The 21909-nt window shown below is 37.4% G+C and overlaps 1 protein-coding gene and 1 pseudogene across 1 annotated transcript; one reads left to right on the top strand and one right to left on the bottom strand.

Annotated features, from left to right (window-relative positions):
• The first annotated feature begins 7289 nt into the window (after positions 1–7289).
• On the top strand, positions 7290–8239 carry LOC124976414 (olfactory receptor 11G2-like). Its single transcript, XM_047539299.1, is given in 2 exon segments — positions 7290–7889; positions 7892–8239. Coding segments are annotated over 2 exon segments (948 nt in total).
• Positions 8240–18305: 10066 nt separating this feature from the next.
• Positions 18306–19241, bottom strand: LOC124976412 (olfactory receptor 11H2-like; annotated as a pseudogene).
• Positions 19242–21909: the final 2668 nt, after the last annotated feature.

The following is a 21909-nucleotide window of genomic DNA, read 5'->3' as shown; positions in this document are numbered from 1 at the left end:
TCTCTCCACAATTCCCTGACCTTGGGGGTTGTAAGGTAAGCCATTATTCAGTTGCACTCCCATAGTGGAGCAGAAAGAGGTGAATTGTTGACCAGTGTACGCCAGTCCATTATCTGTCTTCAAGGAGCATGGAAGGCCCCAGGCGGCCTAAGCCTTTAGGCAATGGGAGATGACATGATGGCCTTTTTCTCCTGCCAAAGCAGAGGCATGCATAATTCCAGAGAAAGTATCTACTGAGACATGAACATATTTTAGGGAACCAAACCCTGCAATATGAGTTACATCCATTTGCCAAATCATAAGAGGTCGCAAGCCTCGGGGGTTAACACCAAGAGAAGGGAGATGGTGAAATGGAACACAATGGGAACAATCTAAGACAATCTGTCTCGCTTCTGCTCGAGGAATAGAGAAGCGCTTACGAAGTGTTTGGGAGTTAACATGAAACTTATTATGAAAGTCTCGAGCACTGTCAAGAGAAGAAAGAAAACAAATTGTACGGGTTGCGGCATCTGCCCTTGCGTTTCCTTCAACAATAGGTCCAGGGAGAGCCGTATGAGCTCTTATATGTACAGGATAAAAGGGTGCAGAACGGCCCAAAATCAAATTTTGTAACTGAGTAAATAAAGATGAAACTTTGTTTTAGGATTGATGGTACCTACAGTTTTTAACACCTTAAGTGTTCCTTAGAGAAGTCCTCTTATTCCCTGGGTTCAGGCTGACTGAGGGCAAAAGATCCAAATACTGGTCTATCTTGCCTTCTGTATTTCAATCTCTAAGTTTGATGTTAATCATCCAGCAAGCCAGTCTCACTAGTCATAAAGTAAGAGTACTGGGCTTTAACTTTAATGTCCATAACTTTACAGTTATTTACCCTTTTATCTAACTGGAGTCTGCATTAGTTCTGGAAGTTACCACTATTTGTTCTGGTATCTGTTACCACTATTTGTTAGGTGATGGCTTATTATCACAAGTTACCTAGGTTGCGTGTTCTTGAAGTAGTTACTTTTATAAAACATTAAGAGGTAACAGTTTTACAAAATGAAATAAGTAAGAGTAAAAATATATTCTGCTTGTATAATAGCTATTTTGAATTTTGACTGAGAACCACATTATATTCCCTATTTGAGATCATAGTAATTTTACAACAAAAACCAATCTTTTGATTATAACTTTAAATAAGCTAAAGTCTGACTTATTTTGGAGTCACTCTAACATGCAGTAAGGTGGGAGGCAGAGCCTTATCTCAGGTAAGGCGTGACTCTTTACAGATCTTAAGTGTTCTAATCCTACAACTAATTTTTGCCCCTTTTGCCATGACCAGCATGACCAAATTTTTAAGTTCAGTGAGGGTCAAAGGAGTATTAGAAAATAAAGGTTTATAAACACAGATTTTGAAGATTAAGCTGAGATCAGATGGAGCTCTGTTCTCTGATGGAAATGTAGATCTAAAGAGTTATGTTAGCAACATTTATACATGTCTTATTATTAAGTTAAAGACTATGTAAGCATCATTCTTTGTTTTTAGGAGAGTTACAGAGACTAGAACATCTACATAACTTTTTTCACAACTGCAAAGTGCAATGTTAGGAATTCTGTGTAGCTCTCAAAGAAGTCCACTGTCCAAAGTTACTGTAAGGTGGGCAGGAACTAGAGAAGGGAACTGATGAAACACTGGTTATCTAGCAAAACAATTTCTTTCAGCCCAAGAGCTGTGTGCTTGATATCAATGTAAGAGCTGATAGGACTCCTGTACAGAGCCTCCCCAGGGAGGTTACTGCCACAGCAGTTAGACATCTTGTGCTCCTACACAGGAACACTTCCAGGCACCAGGCATGCTACAGTCATGAAGTCAGGGACCCCAATCTCAGTCATTGTTGTCCCATTTTTGCTATAATGCATTATACTCTTTCTTAAATGTCATTTTAAGAAGTTTATAAATATTGATTTCTGAGTCCATATAAACATTAGTTAACACAGTCTAACATTATATCCAAAACAGGAATCAATCAAAGAAAGGCTGAGAGAGCTTTTAACTTTTTTTTTGTGTAGCAAAATGCTTTTACCTTCTACAATATGAACCTTTAAACAAATCAGGCTGTCACTAACTCTTAGATATATATTTACATTTAAATTTTTATCTCAGTGAAATAAGTAACCAATTTTACATATACCTTACTGATAATATGTCCCATAATAGAACATTAAATGATAGAAATAAATCCCCAATTAAAATTTACTCTTTATAAGTTTAAGATTACCATTACAGACAAGTTTAATCTGGAGAATAGCAGCTTGATAAATTCCCTGCTTTAAAAACTTGTATACCTGAAAAATATGAACACATTTAGTATACAACTAGTGACCATTTTACAATTACCTTGACATTTTTATCTTACCAAATTTAGTTTTTAAAGGAAAATTTATACTCTGTAACATAGTACAATACTCTAACAGTTGTTTAACCATAATTGTATAAACCCCAATTTTTAAGACTAATTGTTCTAAAGAATAAAACTTAATAGACACAAAGTTAAGAGTAAATTAGTGTTTCTAAGAAATCCTTGCCATTTTACCATGTCATTTTACCATGTAGATTAAACTTTGGTTTATATCAGAACATTAGTATTTCACCTTAGGAAAAACCTTAAATAGCTTTGGCTGTTTCACATACATACAACCAACTTAGTTTCACACAAACATGTTGAAACTTGCCCTTTACTTACATAGACTTTCTTAGCACTTACTTAGACCCTCATGTATTTCATCACACAAGCACTTTCTTACCCAGAAACATTTCTTTTTCCCTTTTACTAAATATATTTCCATACCCAGACCCTTTTATTTTCTCTTTCCTATCTGTTGACCTCTTTTTGTTCACATTCTGAAACGACTCTTATGAAATTTCTGAATTTAGATAAATTGCTCTATTTTAATAAGATTAAATATTTTGTTGTTTATAGTACTCTAATTGAAACACAGTTGAAACCTTTAGAACCCTTTGTATATAGAATTGTACTTGTTAAGACATAACTCTTAGTAACCTTGTTTTTAGTTTAGTGATGACACAAAGCAAGTTTAAACCCTTTTTATTTACCAACCTATGAAAACACCAATAATGTTTAAGTATGATACTCCATGGAATTTAAGGAGTTAAGAGTACTTGATGTTATTTAACAATTAGCATTTAACTTTGCAAATTAATCAGATGTCTCTACAAACACATTTGAGTAATCCCATATATGTTAACTCTACTTCACTTATTTTGTAAAAACCAAGAAAGCAGGCAGGTGTCCTGAACAGTATTTGCTGTCTATTTCCTGTTGAAGAAAAGTCCTAGAAACAATTGATATTAGACATTGTTTAACATCAACATTCCATTAGTTTGACCACCTAGAGACTTCCAAGTTATTTTTAAAGACATTTTACTTTTATTAGTTTACTCAATTTAAATTGAACCCTTTTAAATCACGTGAATAAAAGTATTTGGATCCATTTTTAAATTTTAATTTTAGGAGCGCTCAGTTTTGATACAGACAAAACATGACACCAGACAGCACGACATAGAAATAACACAAAATTATAGGTGAATCTCCATTGCAATGTAACAGATGTTCAAAAACTTTAGTTGAATAAAAAGTAGAACTGATCAAAAAGAAAAAAAATCATTAACCTAGGTATGCAAGATCAAAATTATGAGCTCAAAAATACAGCACTAAAGAAAAACAAAACAAAACAAGAATCCTGGAAAATGAGTTAATATTGTGTAGCAGTCCAGAAGTTTAAAACAGACACTCTTTTGTTTTCTTTTTCTTATCTTCAGGTTACCCCCCTTTCCCGCTGAGACTGTTGCAGTTTACATTTCAATGCAGGCTTCAGCAAGGCCAGGCAGGGGGGAGGGAGGATCACCCAGGACTTTTTAACCCTTTTTTTTTCTGGTTGAGAAATCAGGTTAGGTTTGAATGCAGAAAATCACAAAACATTATTTCTTACTACTTTTGAGGAATGGAGCTGCTGAGCTCTCTGCCTAGGGGGAGGACTGCTTCAAGGACACGGGTGTTCCCTCCCTAGGTGGCCATGGAGCTGCATGGAAGGGATCAGGAGGGGGGGCCTTTTTCTGTCTCTTGTGATAGTTTCTCTTGATCCAACAATCCCTTATCTAAAAACCAAGGGGCTTTGTCTTCTACAGTTTTTAAAAACTTCCTAGCTGAGGAAACCTTTAAAGGTGCTCCATTAGCCTTTAATAAAGCCTTTAATAGTCCTTCCATGCGAAGGAAGGCAGCAGCTAAGCCTGCATTTGTTAATGGGCTGCCTATTTCTCTACAAGCTTTCATCCATGTCTCTATGTCTTTGCTTTTAAATGGATGAATAGCATTTCTGCATTCGTTTGTACATTGTTCATATATTAATTGTTTGATTAAAGGCATAGCTATATCAGCATCCCCGAAGATCTTCCCTGCTGCATCTACCATTCTAGCCACGAAATCTGAAAAAGCTTCTGTGGAGCCTTGGACAATTTTTGTTAAATTATCTCGCACTTCTCCTTTATTAGGAAGTGCTTTCCAGGCAGCAATGCAGATCTGATTAATTTGTTCATAAACCTCTAATGGAAAGCCTGTTTGCTGATTGGCAAATCTACCCTGCCCCAGAAGCATATCCACATCCCAGGCAGGTTTGCCCATAGCTTGGTTGCATGCAGCCTGTTCATTGCCCCCCTCTAACACGAAGGCTCTCCAGTCTAAATATTTACCCGGGGAAACTCAAGCTTTCACTAAACTGGCCCAGTCCGAGGGGGTCATGCAGAATCTATTGAGCCCCTCTATTTGGGCGATAGTAAAAGCAGCATCCACACCATAAGTGTGAACAGATTCTGGTATATTTTTTATCACTTTAAAGTCTATGGGTTCTTGATATCTTCCCCCATCATTATCCTGGAATACAGGACAGGCAAACCCCAACTCTACATGGGCAGCCCTCCAAGCTGCAGAGTTAAAAGTTCTACCCGTGCCTGGAACCCCTCCCACATATGGGGGAGGATCATAGGCTAGAGCTGGCTTCTGTTCTTCCTCATAGTCCTTTTGTCTAAAATCTTTTTGCCTCTTAGTTCCCCCTTCTTTTATCTTTACCTTCCGTAAGTGTTGCGTTAACTCTTTCACTTTCTCATCACCGTCTGATTCTGACTCCCCTGTATCTTCTGGTGTTCTAAGGGCTTTTAAATCTGGGTATAGTCTCCTCTTTGGAATAGCTCCATAAACCTGCTCTCCTGCACTATGTTTACTGGAAGTACTCATAGAATCCTCAGACTTCTCCTCATGTAGTTGTTCAAGAACTTCCTGTCCTTTATGAATAGCTTCCTGACATCTGCCATCAAGAATACATCCTTTTATTAATTTCCATAGTGGTATCACTCCTTTCTCCAATTGTCCCTGCTCCTGAAGGAAGTCCAAATCTTTTCCCAACTTGCCCCAGCTAGTAGGAACCAAGCTTCCGGAGACAGTAAACCATGGGGCTGCTTTATCAATTCTTACAAGGAATGTTTCTAAAGTACTGCATTTAACCTTGAGCTCTTTAGAGCGCAACAAAAAATCTAAAGGCTGTACTAATGAATTAGATGGAGAATTGCCCATAATGAAAGCAGCATTTAGAGCAAGCAGAATGAAAGTGAAAACAAAATATTTTTCTTTGTTGATCAACCATGCAAGGTCGATTAAAACTTTGTTGATCGACTATGCAAAGTCGATTAAATCTTTGTTGATCGACTATACAAAGTCGATTAAATCTTTGTTGATTGACTATACAAAGTCGATTAAATCTTTGTTGATCGACTATACAAAGTCGATTAAATCTTTGTTGATCGACTATACAAAGTCGATTAAATCTTTGTCCACAGACCCCACTTACCTGTGGTACTTACCGGTGCACCCCCTGACCACTGAAATATCTGATTCCCGGGTTTCGGCACCACTTGTCGTGTCCCTCGCCTGCAAGAAAGCACGACACAGGAATCTTCCTTCAGTAGTTTAATAAGGACCTTAATATTATAAAACCATGGTTTTTCTTCTTCTTCTCTTGAGCCGAATTCATACACTTTTATACTCTTGCAATAGCCAATCTACTCCTGCCACTTGGCTTATGTTCATAGGTGCTCCCACTTGCAACAGTTGGCTTAACCAAATATGGGCTTGTTTACCTAGAAAGCACTTCAGGAAACCAGCGCCATCTTATCATGGTGGTGAGGCGGCTCGCCACAGGTTAGCACTTTTGCTGCAAAATTGTCCACATTACATATTATAGTCCCTCACAGAAATTTCTCTTCCAAAGGTCATTTGCTCCAAGTAGTATATCTCATTTTCACACTCACATGGGAATGAATCAAAATTTTCAACCGGAGAACCTCAGGCACAAAAGTGTAGGACTCTTACTCTCTACTGTGTAGCTGAAACCGGCAGTCTTGATAGAGAGAGAAACACTTCTTAAACACCAAAACGTGCAATGAATATCATATAAAAACCATATGTTGTGGAACCAGAAAAGTGCTTTTAATTATTTTACAATACTACAAGAAGGCAAGAAGAGGAATATGCCAGCTTCATTCATTGTATCAACATGACTCAGTCCCTTTGGAAATATTTTAATGTGAGTAGCACTTCACTTAGTACCATTATCAATATGACCAATTTTAATAAATTATCTTTATATCATACTTTAGAAAGAATTTCACATGCACTGATTTGTATGCACTGTGCCCTACTTGGTAAACATATAACAAAACACAGAAATAGAGATGAAGCAACTTATCAATTACAAAGATTATACCACCTTATTTTGGCTTTGTTTGGTTTGCTCTAGTATGCTTTTTATTTGTATTATTATTTGCAATTTACAAAATAAAATCATACTCTTGAGGAAAAGGTTGTGGAAAGTACTCTTCTTGCTTTTAACAGAAACTTCATTGTTTATTATTTCATCAAAATTTTAAAAAGTTAATACCACAATAAATTCTACATATATACATAATTATAATGTACTCATTAAAATAAAAGTAATAAAATAGAAAGGAGATTAGTAGAACAAGAGGTCAGAGGAAGGTACTACGGAATGAGATTAATCTAATTATGATACCTGCATATATGAATATGGCATACCGAATCCTATCATTATGTATAATTATAATGGAACATGGCAAGGAAAATAATAACAACAATAAAGAAATTCTATGTCTCCAGGAAAAAGTGACGTTTGATATTAAGCAACAATAACCTCTGTCATCTCCATGACTTCTGCACCAATGAATGTGTCCAACCAAGAACATAAGCTCTCTGTTAGCCTTTCCCTCCAGCCCACAAAGGCAGCTCCTCTACTTTGGACTCTTCTTCGTAACCTACACTCTGACCCTGACGGGCAATGCAGTCATCGCCTGTGCTGTGAGGGCAGACCGGTGCCTTCACACTCCCATGTACATCCTCCTGGGGAATTTCTCTCTGCTGGAAATATGCTATGTCACCTCCACCATGTCTAACATGTTGGCCAACTTCCTCTCCACAAGCAAGTCCATCTCTTTTGTGAGTTGTTTCCGACAGTTCTACTTCTTCTCCTTTGGGTATGATGAGGGCTTCTTCCTTTGCTTCATGGCCTTTGACAGGTACCTGGCCATCTGCCGGCCTCTGCATTACCCACGCATCATGACCCAGCAGCTGTGCACTGGCCTCGTCGTCTTTGGATGGTCATGTGGGTTCATCCTCTTTCTAACTCCATTTATTTTAATTTCCCGGTTACCCCACTGTGGTCCAAATATCATCAACCATTTTGTGTGTGATCCTGTCCCACTGATGATGCTGTCCTGTGCAGAAGACACCACCACCCAGTTGTTTACTCTGCCTTCAATGCTTTCTTCATGATTGGCACTTTTCTCTTTATCCTTTGTTCTTATGCTCTGGTGATTCTAGCTGTGGTGAGGATGCCCACAGCAGCAGGCAAACGCAAGGCTTTCTCCACTTGTGCTTCTCATCTAGCCATGGTGTTTCTGTTTTTTGGCTCTACTATGTTAATATATGTTAGCCCTGGATCAAGACACCCAGTGGAAGTGCAAAAAATCATTACCTTATTTTATTCAGTGATAACACCTCTGTGTAATCCTCTAATATATAGCTTGAGGAACAAGGAGATGAAAGCTACCCTAAGGAGAGTCTTTGGGACTGAAATACTATTCATAAAACAAAAATCAAACATCGTGGCTATCTAAGTTCCATCACAACCTACCTAATCAGATGTAGGTGAGAACATTGTCTGGAGAATTAAGTTATTTTGGTTAGGTAACTGCTAATAAAGCCCCCTGTATCTTAAATATTACTATTTACTATGATGGGTTAGCCTTATTTAAGAAATAAAATTGTCTTAGAAATTTCATATATAACTCAGTTTCTTGAAGGCAGCATAAATACACTTTGTATTTTAGAAATGGGTGAGCACATAAAAAATGTAATATAGGTCCTAGACTTGCTTCAAAACTAATCCTACATGTCTTGTTCTTCACTGGTTACCAAATTAGAGGAAGGATTTCTGTATGAACAAAGTCCAGCCACACTGGCGTCATCTTGTCATCCACCTCCAAAGAATACATGTGTTTACTGTAAGGATTTCAAAACAAAACAAACTAATAGCTTTACCTAGATGATAGATGGGAGGTCACTCAGGACACACAATACAAATTGGAAATTCAGTAGCTATTTTTTATCTAAAATAGATGCACTAAATGTAAAGTTCTGGGCACGCATCAGGATTTCACACTCCTTGCTATAAATTAGTGTCATAACAGGTGCAAGACCAGATTCTAGTTCAGCATATTTGCTTTGAGACATATTTAAGGATTATAATAATCTTCTCTAAAAATCTTTTCTTCTTTAAAGTGTATGTAATCACAATTGTTAGTTTGACAATATTTTTTATTTTAACCCTGGTCATCAATCCTTTCATTAACTCTCTAAACTGTAATGAAAGACAGTCAGTAAATAAGATACAATTTCCAGAGCTGTATTTACAGCTGGCAGAAATTTACTTGCATTAGAAAGCAAGGTACAACTATAGTTGTAGGTCTTCTTTTAAGAAAGAAGAAAGAATTTGAGGCTGTCTGGACTTTGACAGAAATGCTTTCTGAGGAGTTCCAAGAGAGAGGAGATGTTGCTATGATCTCAATCTAAAATATCCCCTAATGGTTGATGCATTCAAGTTGTAATCCCCAGTGTAGCAATGTTCAATTCAGAGATGGGTACTTGGGAAATGATTGGATCATGAGGGTTCTGAACTCATCAATGAACTAATGCATTGATGGGTTCATAATGGAATGGACCATTGGGAAGTGGTGGAAGCTATAGGAGGTAAGCCTTCCTTGAAGGAAGTGGATCACTGGGGCCATGCCCCGGAAGAGTATATCTTATCCCCAGTCCCTTCCTTTCTCTCTTTCTTCATGCCTGCCATGAGCTAAGCACCTCTCCTCCACCACATGCTGCCCACCATGACAGTCTGCCTCATCAGAAGCCCAAAGCAATGGGAACCACTGACCAAGCACTGAAACCTCTAAAACTAGGAGTCAAAATAAATTTTTCCTCCTAGTTTTTTTGTCACAGTGACAAAAATCTGACTAACCCAACTCTCTTGAGGCAGATTTTTTTTTTTGTTTTTCTTTGTATTTCACTGAAAGAAAATGAATAAAATGTGAATAATTTCCTGAACAAATTGTTTTCTTTAGATAAATGCTTAATTTACAACCACACCCAAAATATTTTCAGTGTAGTTATAAGATGCTGACTCCTTCCTGATTATTTTTAACCTTGAATTCACTTTAGATTCCTAAATTTCATTCATTCTATAGACAATTTATCTTTCTGAGACAAAGAGGAAAGAAGATGAAAAAAGGGTGGTTTAGTTAAGCTGTTTATGAAGGTGTGTGCAGGCTGTTTATAAAGATGTGTTTTTCTGTAATCAACTGTGAAACAATAATTAACTTGGCTTTGCATATCTCAGACTAGCTGTATCCCAGGAAAACTTTTACCTCATAACTCAAATTGTTGCCACTTAATGTAGTGAAATCCAAATTAGTAATTTTTGTTAAATTTTGAACTTATAAATTAAAAATATTATAATAACAAAATTTTAACTTTGAAATTGTCTAATATATTTTAAGACATGAACTCTTTTTTTTTAAGACATGAACTCTTTATAAGGATATAAATAAAAAGCTCTTTTACTTAGTACATGATTTCTTGTCTCTACACACTCTCCTCCACTGCTACCAAAATCTGAAGTTTTTTTCTTAAATGACTGGTTTTTTTAAACCAAATAAACACTTACCTTCCTTATATGCAGATTGTAGTACTGCAGCCTACTTCATTTAGTTCAATAATGTGCACTATTTTGGAGTATTCATCAGTTGATTATATTAAGACAAACCACTTGTATTCATCGTCTCCAAATTTTCAAGTATCTGTTTCTAGACATACTCCATGTGAAGCAAATAGGAAATGGGAGAATTCATATATATACAGCAGATGTTGTATTACATAAAAAAGGCAATTTGTGAAATTTTCAGTAATATCATAAGCATAGTAACTCTTCAAAGTAGATGTATTTGGTAAAGATCTTTATCCAATGTATACATTGGATAAAGGACTGTATACAGTCCTTTCCACTCAGTGCCCTCATGGAACTATTATAACCTGAATATGATTTGAGGACAGTGACTTCATACTTCATTTATTACATGTACCTACAACTATATCCTACAACCCTCTGGGGCATATTTTTATCAATGCCATACTAATAGGTTAGAAAACTAACCTAACAGTTTTAGTGAGGTTCCATAGTTTCATAATGTCATGCAATTAGTAAATAACAGTAGAGAAAAAAGATTATTGTAGAAGATGCTTTTGGTGAGCTTTTATTTTCACCTGCAGATATTTTGTACAGTTTAATGTAAATCTTAACTCAATGACCACGTTCCGCTCAAAACATACCACATAACTCTCAAACCCAGTTTCTCAGAAGCCACCAGAGACCCACAGCCTATGCACAGATTCAACTTGAGATGAAATGGAGGTCAATAGAGATAGATGAATACATCAAGCATTCCTCTTTCTGGGAGACATTTTCTGTGCTGTCCAGAGGCCCTGATCTCCAGTCTGCATTTTCTGCCATGACTTTTTATCCTGTCCTCACTCTCCCTACTTCTTCTTCCTTACTGTGACCACCTCTCATAAGAAACAGCCCACTCTTTCTCGTGGGCTTTGCTTTCAAAGTAGACTATAAAAACACAACTAGTTTCATAAGTGACCCTAACAATTATCCTCACTCTAAAATTATGGAAATAGACCATTACTCCTGAATGACCACAAAGAGCCCCAGTAGGTTACAGGGCCTCTGGACAGCACAGAAAATGTCTCCCAGAAAGAGGAATACTTGATGTATTCATCTATCTCTATTGACCTCCATAACATCTCAAGTCAGGTGGTGGTAACCCCTGAATAGCTGAGCATCAGACTCATTAGGTTTTCACTCATGATAAATTGGGAGGATGCCACGTGGAAGAGGAAGCCCTGCCCAAGAAACAGCTCTAGCACAGCACATCCTCTCTGTCCTGAGTCTAGCCTTTCCTGGGACGTTCAGAATAGGGCAACCCAGAGCTTTACTCTCTGAGCTCTGTGAGCTCCAGCAAGCAAACTGGAGATGCAATGGAGCCTCAGCTAATTACCTTGGCAGTGATTCCAGAAGGAGAAGAAAGGACAAAGAAAGCAGGTAATGGAAAAGGAGAAAAATGTGAGAATCATGAAGAGTCAAAAGAAAAATGAGATTCACACTTATGTTTGAAGGATTTATATGAACCTCTAACACCTAAAAATCTCCCTTGTTTTTAAGAATGACTGTCTTCGTGGAATAGGTTACACAGCAGAGATAACTGGTTTCTTAGTTACTACTGAAATTAAAAGATAAGAACTGATTGGAAAGGTCACATACTAACAGAATCCCAATGTAAATATTATTAAGAAAAATATGCATACACATATTTATATTGTACTCAAAAAGTTAGATGGTTGACCATCAAAGTAACAAAGAATCAACAGACTTTTTTCCATGAGCAGGTCATTGAAGGAAGATATTAAAAAAAGATTCTCCAAGTACAATATGAAAATATCCATGAGTCCAAAACTTTTAGATACACCAATAGTATTTCCAAGAGTCAGCACTTGAAGAAGTCACAGGACATGGAGACAGCAGTAAAAGAACCTGGCTAGTGCTACTCAGAAATGTATTTGGTCCACATCACCCACCCTCTGCAGCAACAAGTGGACACTAGCAGAGTGATTGGGCTGCTTCTCTGCCTTTGTCAGCTTGGGCAAGAGCTGACTGATTTCTGCCACCACATAGCTCTGCTAAAGTTTCAAGTCTTTAATAGAGAGGAGTGTGAATCAAGTTACAGAACCTAACCAATGATGACATCTGCAAGGGGTCCAATTCCCATGTTCTAAGAACCATGACAGGAGTTCAAATGAACCCCAGTGTCAACATGAGCTTCTATTGTGGATCTTCTCAAGGAGCAAGGAAAGAAAAGGATCTGAAGCTTTGCCCTTACAAGGGATTTTTCAGGAACTACTTTGCTAAAATATTTTCAGGAATTATTTGTTAAAGTAACTCATTACCTTGAAAGTTCCTTCTGGAAATGATCAATTTGAATAATCTTTGCTTACCCTTGGCATTCCTTGTTCCAATAAAATTGGCTATACTTAAATAACAGGAATTGAAGCCCTAGAGCCCAACTTCTGAATAAATTTTCAAATATAATGTTTGAAGTAAGAATATTTAAATAACCCAAAATAACATTCGAAGCTTTCCAGTGACCAAAAAGCATAATAATGACCACAAAGTCATAACAAGTCGAAGCCATTGGCGTATTAGACATAATTTTTCACTTCAGACATTATTCATGGAACAAATGGAAACCAAACTGAATCACAACCAAGTCTAAACTGTTGGCTTTTTAAAGCTTCTGTTTAACTGTTTTAAAATGGTAGAGCTCTCTTCAGAAGAATGCGATGAGACTTATATTAGATGTTGTGTGTTAAATCTGCTAACATTAATCAAAATTTAACAGAGACTAGAAACTATTATCTAAATATGATTGGAAGCCTGGAGAGAGTGTTGGATCAGAGGAAGGATAATTTTAAAATATAAAAGTACACCTGGGCAAGGGTATCAGAGGATGTTCTGAATGCTACGTAGACCCCAGGAGTTCCTGTACTCACTCTCTGAATGCAACTGGAGAATACCAGCATGCATCATTTCTCTCCTCCAGGAGTCTACCAGAGAAATAAAGGAGACCAACTTTCTATAAATTTTTTTTTAATTTTTATTGACACACTTAATTGCACAAATTTATGGGGTAGAGGTTGGTATTTCCATACAGGTATATAATAGGTAATGATACAATTATGGTAAGGACCTCCTTTTAATGTCACTACACTGAATGATAAGAATAGTCAGAGAGGTTACTCTTATTGGGTAAGAGTTCAGCATTAGGGGATTTGCTGAAGTAGATTTTAATCATCACTTGAAGAACTACGCAGGGTGAAATGGAAACCCCCAAAGTCTAAAGTAACTGGTAACATCCAACATGGTACTGGCTTTTTAATCTAGAACCACAGTGGAGGTGCCAGGTGAGCAGCAGACCAGCAGGGTCATTACTAGGTGACAGTCTCACTGTTGGACTCACAGAGATCCTCTCTTCTTTGAGTTTATCAGTGAAAGGAAAATACTGGGAGTTGAATGGTGCCCTGTGATTATTCCTCTGTGTCTGAAGGGCAGCCTCCAGTACAACAGAAGGCCAGAAATAGGTGCATATGTAAGTGGAGAGTTAACTGGCGCTCTGTTCCTTTTTGTGTAACACCTAAAGATGATTTTACATTGTACATGAAGCACAAACTGTGGCAGGATGACTCAGAATCAAAAATCCTGCACACCTGGGATCTCTCAGAGGACACAGGTGGGATCTTCTTGAGTGCAGCATCTACTGTCTGTAGGGCTGCTACAAAGGGGGGCTATAAATGTTCCCCTGTGTTCTGATCTATGAGTATAGTCTATATCACACAGTAGTACATCATGTAATAAATGATTACTTCACAAATTCCCCATTCCTCCTTGCAAGACTTCTAACTTGTCTATTCAGGGCACACATGTTTGAAAACCTCTTCAGAAAATCTGACCAATCTGTTTTGCCTTCTCTTTCAGATAAAAAGATGACAGAAGCTAGTGGGCTTCATATCACTTCAGAGAAGACAAAATGTTTGTAAGTGATGGGTCATTCTTTTATTAACTATCATTAAGATTCAAAGATTCCTGTCCTTGCAGTAAATGTAAAGATACAGTTGCAGGTGTAATTTACAATAACCCAAGGCAAGGAGGAAGTGGTCCTCAGCACGTTGATCTGAGAAGAGTGAGGCAGGAGGAAAGGGATTTTCAAAGAATAAGAAGTATGTTCCCAAATGGGGGAAGGAGGAAGAGCAGGCAATTCATACAGGCTGTATTACTCCCAAGAATTTGAAAGAAAATCATTCTTCTCTCTTTCTCAGTGTACTTCTTTTTCTCCTCCTTCAAATTTTGATTAACAAACACTCATTCAAGAACCACCTAGAAAACACCAAAGTCTTCTTCTTGAAGGCTCAATATTCTTCCCTTAAGTTTGAGGTGCATTTACAAGCAAATGTAAAACAGGGATTTCGCCTTCAAATACAACACCCATGAAACACGCATGTCTTTCACTCTCATCTTTTTCTTATCACATTTCTTTGCACTGTTAATATGCACTCTTTCTGGCTACAGTTAGTTTAAGCATATCAGTTTTATTATGGTCAAAAGAATGTGGGGACACTTACTACACACTCTTCAGTTAAATCTCAAGTACTGAAAATTCAGGTTGTCTAGATGATTTAAAGCATCATCATATCCCTTCTAAACAATGAATTTCCAGTCCCAAACCTCCCTCAATGAGCCTATTATGACCTTAGATTTATGGACTTGAGCTGAGACATTTCTGTTAGAGAGCCAGATCTCCCAATAAAAGGTTGAAACCAACTACCATCTTTTTTCTCTATGTCAAACTAGCCATTGATCAGCAAGCAGAATCAAACACCAGCTATAAGAAGCTAATAGGTCCAAGCTCAAATAGAACGGAGAATTCAGAACCATATGGAACATTTTCATAAAAGTGCATTAATGGAGGTGACTAGTCCTAACTGAAGTGCACTCTATGTATGAAGTTGCATGCTGATTGTGAACCCAATGTAATTAGAAGGTGTAAATATCTTGTTAATAGTGCTCTTAGCAATTACTGTTGAAGTGATAATACTTTGGGTGAATTAGGTTAAATATATTACTCGAAATATTACCTGTTTCTATTTACCTTTATTAATGTGACTACTAGAATATTTTAAAAAATATATATGGCTCAAATTATATTACTGTTAGATTGCACTGATTTTGATTGATCTCAAAGAATTAAATAGCTTTAAATACCATTCCCCCAATCTCATATAAAGACTTGCATTATTTTATGTATGCAACCTCATATACATAAAGACCCAACTGTCTACTTGAATCTCCACTTGGATGTTTATTAGTCAATTTTAAATGTATGTTCTTCTCCTTTATTTCAATAGACGTGCTTCAGGCTTTGTCTTACCACAGGATGAGAAACTCAGGATAATGTACATACTTCAAATATAGCTTAGTCTTGTTCTATCATGAGACAATATAAAGTATATCTCCCTATCATTTTTATAGAACTACATATATAAACCTTTACATTGTAAGTCATTCCATTTTTTTTTTAATATGGAAACAACCACCCTCACTGAAAACTTTAATACTGGTTAAATCTTGAAGTTGGTTAAATCTACCTCTGTGTGTAAAATCAATTAAATATGTTACATACAATTTTTAAAAACCAGGAGAAACATTTCCTATTTTTTAACAATAATTGCTTAATGTTAGTTCCTTTTTGAGGCAATCTATCAAGCGTGCGTGCCATTTTTACCAGCCTAATGCCAACAAAGACCACACTTCCAAGGATTTCCACAGTGCTCCTCCCCTAGCAATGTCTTTAACTCTTATCAGCACTGAGTAAAAGAGTCCTGGGATCTCAGACATCTTAACCTGAACAGGTCGTGGATATTCAAATCAGTCTTGAGTCAGCCACATTTTTCAATAGTGTATCTTCTGAACCTAAATCTTCTTGCCTTTCTTAGTAGCAACCCCTTGAAGCTGGTGCTTTAATCACACGTGTTTAGTGTTTCCACACTCAGTTGACTTGTTTTCTTGCTCACAGAAAACTTGAAGTAATCCAGATCCAACTCCCTCACTTTTTTCTTTGGTTTTCCTCAAAATTTAGCTTAAGTTAAGCCTTCCCAGACTATCCTATTCAGAAGATCATCATCCCCTGCTACCATTGCTATCTATTCCTTTCAACTGCTTTATTTTTCTACAAAGAATTTATCTCCATTGGTCCAGTCCATTCACTTTTGTCCCATGTATACCACATTCTTTCCTAACTGAATTACTTCAGTATTGCCCTCCGTGTTCAAAAAAAAAAAAAAAAAAAAAAGAAAAGAAAACAGAAAATAGCAGTCTGATGGCAAGAGAAGTGTCATGAGTGCTATTTAAAAATGGGCAAGGTATGAACAGAACAATTTTAAGTTCAGCTTGTAAAACTATCATTATTCTACAGTTGGAGATAATAAGTCAAATAGTAAGGATAGGACATATATTTAGTAAAAAAGGAATAAAATTTGAGGACAGGTGGAGAGAAACCTCAAATTACATACAAACTGAAGAATTTGGAATTTGTCCTGTGTATAATTAGAGTAGAAATAAGGGTGAGGACTGGTGGAAAGGAGGTTTAGGAAAATAATTCTGAAATACAACAAGGTCAGAACTAGAGAGACTATTTATGAAGTTACTATGCCATCACAGGCACAGCATGCTGAACCTGGACAAAAATGATGAGTTAAGATAACTAAGGATCAGAGGGAAGATGCCGAAGATTAGTTGTGCATTCAAGAAGATGTGGAATTATAATGTTAAGATATCAAGTTCCAGTTATAGGTAAGTGGAACCACTGGAGAATAAGGATGGTAAGAGCTAATTTAAAAAAGAAACTAACAAATATAAGATGAAACATTTGGATTTAAAGTGAACCCTTGTGTAAAAATATCCAACAGAAGCCTGCAACTATTTGACTATAATTTGGAAGTAATATTACTGCTGAACATATCCCAGACCAGGATTTAGCCCAAGGTTTCCTCATGAAGTGTTATACTGTAAATTAAGCTACTACCCTAGAAAATAAGAGGGTAGATAGTAGAAACTAAGTTTGGGGAACACCTATCCAGAGTTCTATTGAGAATTACATGAAAAATTAAGTGCACCTTAGTCCTGGGTTGTTGGTGACCTCACAAATTCTACAGCCATTGGGCTCACACTGAGTACTAACACTCATGTGCCTGGATATGCTAATGTGATAGCAGAGGCTAAAAGGAAATAGGGTTTGTCAATCAACACTATTGAGGGCCCATTTGTGGCTAAATCTATATTTGGAATCATGAAGAATACAAAGGTAGTGTTTTAAAGTTGTCCCTGATGTTGAAGGTTTGGATTTTGTGGGGTTTTCTAGTCTGACCACCTCATCTAGTCTAAATTTCTAATCCGGTCATTATTAGTAAAGTATTGGTGCATTTCCTTTACATTCAATAACATTTTTTCTGGGAATAGGGGTATTGGAAATTGACTCCAGGGGCACTTTACCACTGTACTACCCTGTCCTTTTTATTTATTTATTTTGAGACAGGGTCTCGCTAAGTTGCTGAGGCTGCCCTTGAACTTGTGATCTTCCTGCCTTAGCTACAACTTGCCTCAGTGAAGGCAGAATTCAAGGATGCTGAAATACACCAACAGAATGAAATAAAAAACCCAAAGAGTAAGCAGAACCTCAGTCATAAAGAAGTATATCAAAGTCCTGTTAAGTTGAAGTGCAAAAACAAAGAAGTCTCTATACAGTACAGACATATCAGGAACATAATAGCAATAATTTCCTAAGATTTATATCATAGGTCTAATGAATCCTTTAAAATTGTCTCCCCAACATATAAAAATAGAATAAGAGGAAGGGGGGGTGGAAACTTGATCTCATCCGCCTTGTGATCTTTTTCATCCTCCTAAACATTAAGATTATTTTAAATTTGACTCTTGAGTCCCATAGAGACTTCCTATCATAAGACATAGAGAAATTTCTTTAATGCCTCCTTCATATCTTTGTTCCAGAAGTTGTAGATAATGGGGTTAAAGAATGGAGTTGCCAAAGCATAGAACAAAGTCACAAATTTCTGCATCCCATGATAGTCCCCAGAACCTGGGCTAACATACATCACCATGACCAAACCATAGAACAGAGACACCACAGCAAGGTGGGAGGCACAAGTTGAGAAAGCCTTGTGCTTTCCCAAAACTGAAGGCACATTTAACACTGTGCTTAGGACACAGAAATAAGTACCAAGGATGTACAGGAAGGTAAGGAAGATGATGAGAGAGCTGATGACAACACAAGCCAAGGTAATTCCAGGTACAGGAGCACAGGACAATGCCAGCAAAGGCACCAAATCACAGAGAAAGTGGTCAATAGTGTTTGGACCACAGAAGGGGACCTGAGATATTAGGGTCACAGGGGTCAATAACCAAAGAAAGCCACCCAACCAGCAGAAGATGACTAACCAAGCACACAGGCAATTGGTCATTATGATGGAATAGTGCAAAGGTCTACAAATGGCAAGAAATTGATCAAAAGACAAGGCCGACAGAAATAAGCCCTCAGCAGCACACATGGAGAAGAAGAAGTAGAACTGGAGCAGGCAGCCAGCATAGGATATGCTCTTGGTCTGGGAGATAAGGTTGGCCAACATTTTGGGCACATCAGAGCTGACATAGCAGACCTCCAGAAAGGAGAAGTTGGTCAGGAGGACGTACATGGGTGTGTGGAGCTTCCGGCTGGACCACACAGCACAGATGATAGACGTGTTCCCTGTGAGAGTCAGCAGGTAGATGAGGGAAAAGATCATGAAGAGACGGATCTGGATCTCCCAGCTTCAGGGGAAGCCCAGGAGGAGGAACTCACTCACAGACCCAGAGCTATTAGTCTCTAAGGCCCTCATTGGTCTGACCTGTTGAGGTGACAGAGATATTTACATAGTTTTCCTGTTCTTGGGGAAGAAATACATTTTTTTTATTTTCTTCAATCTGAGTTTGTGGATTACCATCTTCTCTTTAGAAAGATGGGCTGTTCTTTCCTCTTGTCTTCCTTCCTTTTTAGTTTACTCAATAAATATATATTTACACATTGTAATCGTCAGGCACTGTTCTAGGAAATAAGGAAAGAACAATGAATAAAAGAAGCAAAACCTTTGATCTTATTGAGCTCAGGTCAATTACCTTCTGTGCAAATCAACTTCAAACAGTATGTTGGTGACTATAATTTCTACATACAGGGAGCTTAGGCACTTGAATTAGATTAGAAGAAATCTGAGGAGATTTCATATTGGCACTTCATTTGCAAGTCAAATATAATATTTTTACTTAGAATGTCTGTTCATTTGTGACAACTCCATGGAGAACTGATACAGATTGTGGGGTAGATGTTAGTCAGCATCCCTCCACCCTTATTCTGGTGCTACTATGGGCACAGTAACAAAGGAATATGACAAAAACATTTTTTATTGTTGCTTGAGAATCAATATTATACTCAGCTAAAAATAATAACAAAAGTTTTGTGAAGTAAAATGGAAAATGAATCTTGTCAAAGATAAAATTTCCACAGCCAATGAGGAAGGAAAAACATTACTACATCATAATAATACACACACACACACACACACACACACACACACACACACACAAAAGAGAGAGAAGAGTCCAAAAGATAAAAGTTAGAGTACTTTCAAAAGAATTATTGAGTAGAGGTAACAAAGGTAGGGCCATCAGACACACTGCCAATCTGACTCATTCAATCTCATTTTGCTGGTAAGAAAAAAACAACTGGAGGTGGGTGAACTAAAGAAAGAGTAAAATTACCAAAGCTTTATAGAAACACCAGTTTTCAGGACAACTTGGTACAGGTTAATGAAATTAGCAGGAAACTATTTGAAAGTTACTTCAATAATCCAAGAAAAAAATGTAAAGAGCTTGTCATGGGGTGAAGTATATAAAAAAAGACCAAGACAGGACTCAGAAGATGTGCAAAGATAGAAACCTAATCTCCCTTCCTTTAAATCACCAGTGGTTACTAAATGCCACCCAGAAGGCAGAGGAGAAGAATAGGGGGAAAAGCAAGACTTCGCTTTCCATTTGCCACAGATTTCCCTCTGCCTGGGATCCCTTACAGGAAGGAGGAAGTCACTCCCTGCACAATAACCCCATTCTGTGTACAATATACCCTCCATATTGCTCTTACCTTTAGGTACCTCTCAGATTCCAACAGGTGATGCACAGTTCACTCTTTTCTTCTGACTCTTTTGAATATAAGTATGATATTTCATGAAATAAACTACTATTTACAGAGTTTTCCTCACCTGCACACCACACACAATAGTTGAAGGTGGGCGATGCTGTGATCTGTGTGAAAGAGAAATGGAAACTTAGAGGGTTTATCATCTAAGTTAGTGTGAAAGTCTTACACAAAGCTTTACCCATTTTTCTCTGGTAGGAATATACTCCTCTAGAAGATCACCTGCAAGAGCAAAACAACAAGTTGGCCAAAAAGATGTCCTTAATCCTCTGTCTTAATAAGGCTTATATAATAGGAAAGCTGTTTGTAAAGAATAATCAGGGAACTTCATGCTCCTTTTTCATGCAACATATAAAGCAAAGAGGACATTGAGACATAATAGGACAATATTGCTCACAGTTGGTTATCACAGCCCACCACACAGAGCCTAAAATCAGCCCAGCAGTGTGGAGGATCAGGTTCTTAGTAAAGCACCTTTAGCTCTTTTCTTCACAAGGTTCACGCACAGACTAAAACATGCCACAAAACTCTCTATTCCCCATTGCTTATCCCTGGACTCTGAGGCCCAGTCTCTGGAGACCTCAACCCTGGAAGCAGTGGGAACCATTAGTGTGCATGATACAGAACTGCATGTGTTTCTTTTCAGTAAGCATCACCCTGGAGATGAATGCTGCAGGAATACCTACATGCATATGTGTCACACTACACACATTCCAGGTTGCCAGCACAATAGTGTTTCTTCCAGAGTTTCCTCTCCTAATCTTAAATACCTCTTTTTATGAGTCCCTGGATTTGATCCCCATTATCACAAAACATAAAACATAAATAAATTACCTCTTAGCAAACAAAATATTTCTAACATGAGATGCACCATTATATTCAAACATTAAGCTTAAAAACCTAAACCTAGAATTTCCCATTCATGTTGCCCAAATGTCAGCTTGTCCACTAAATCTAGAAAGATTCTATTACCAGATACCAGAGCTACCAATCTCCTTTCCTTACAAACTCTTTTTTTTTCATTTTTTTGTTTTTTTTTTTTTATTTTAATTTATTTTTATTCTAACAAATGGGATACCTGTTGTTTCTGTTTGTACATGGAGTAACAGCATACCATTTGCATAATCATACATTTACATAGGGTAATAATGTTTGATTCATCCTGTTATTTTTTCCTTCCCCCCCACCTCTCCCACCCCTCTTTTCCCTCTATACAGTCCCTCCTTACTCCATTCTTGCCCCCCTTTCCACCCCCATTATATGTCATCATCCGCTTATCAGTGAGATCATTCACCTTTTGGATCTTTGAGATTGATTAT

The sequence above is a fragment of the Sciurus carolinensis genome, chromosome 2 (assembly GCF_902686445.1).
Source record: "Sciurus carolinensis chromosome 2, mSciCar1.2, whole genome shotgun sequence".
NCBI classification, from domain to species: Eukaryota; Metazoa; Chordata; class Mammalia; order Rodentia; family Sciuridae; genus Sciurus; species Sciurus carolinensis.
This window is presented reverse-complemented; position numbering and strand designations above follow the sequence as displayed.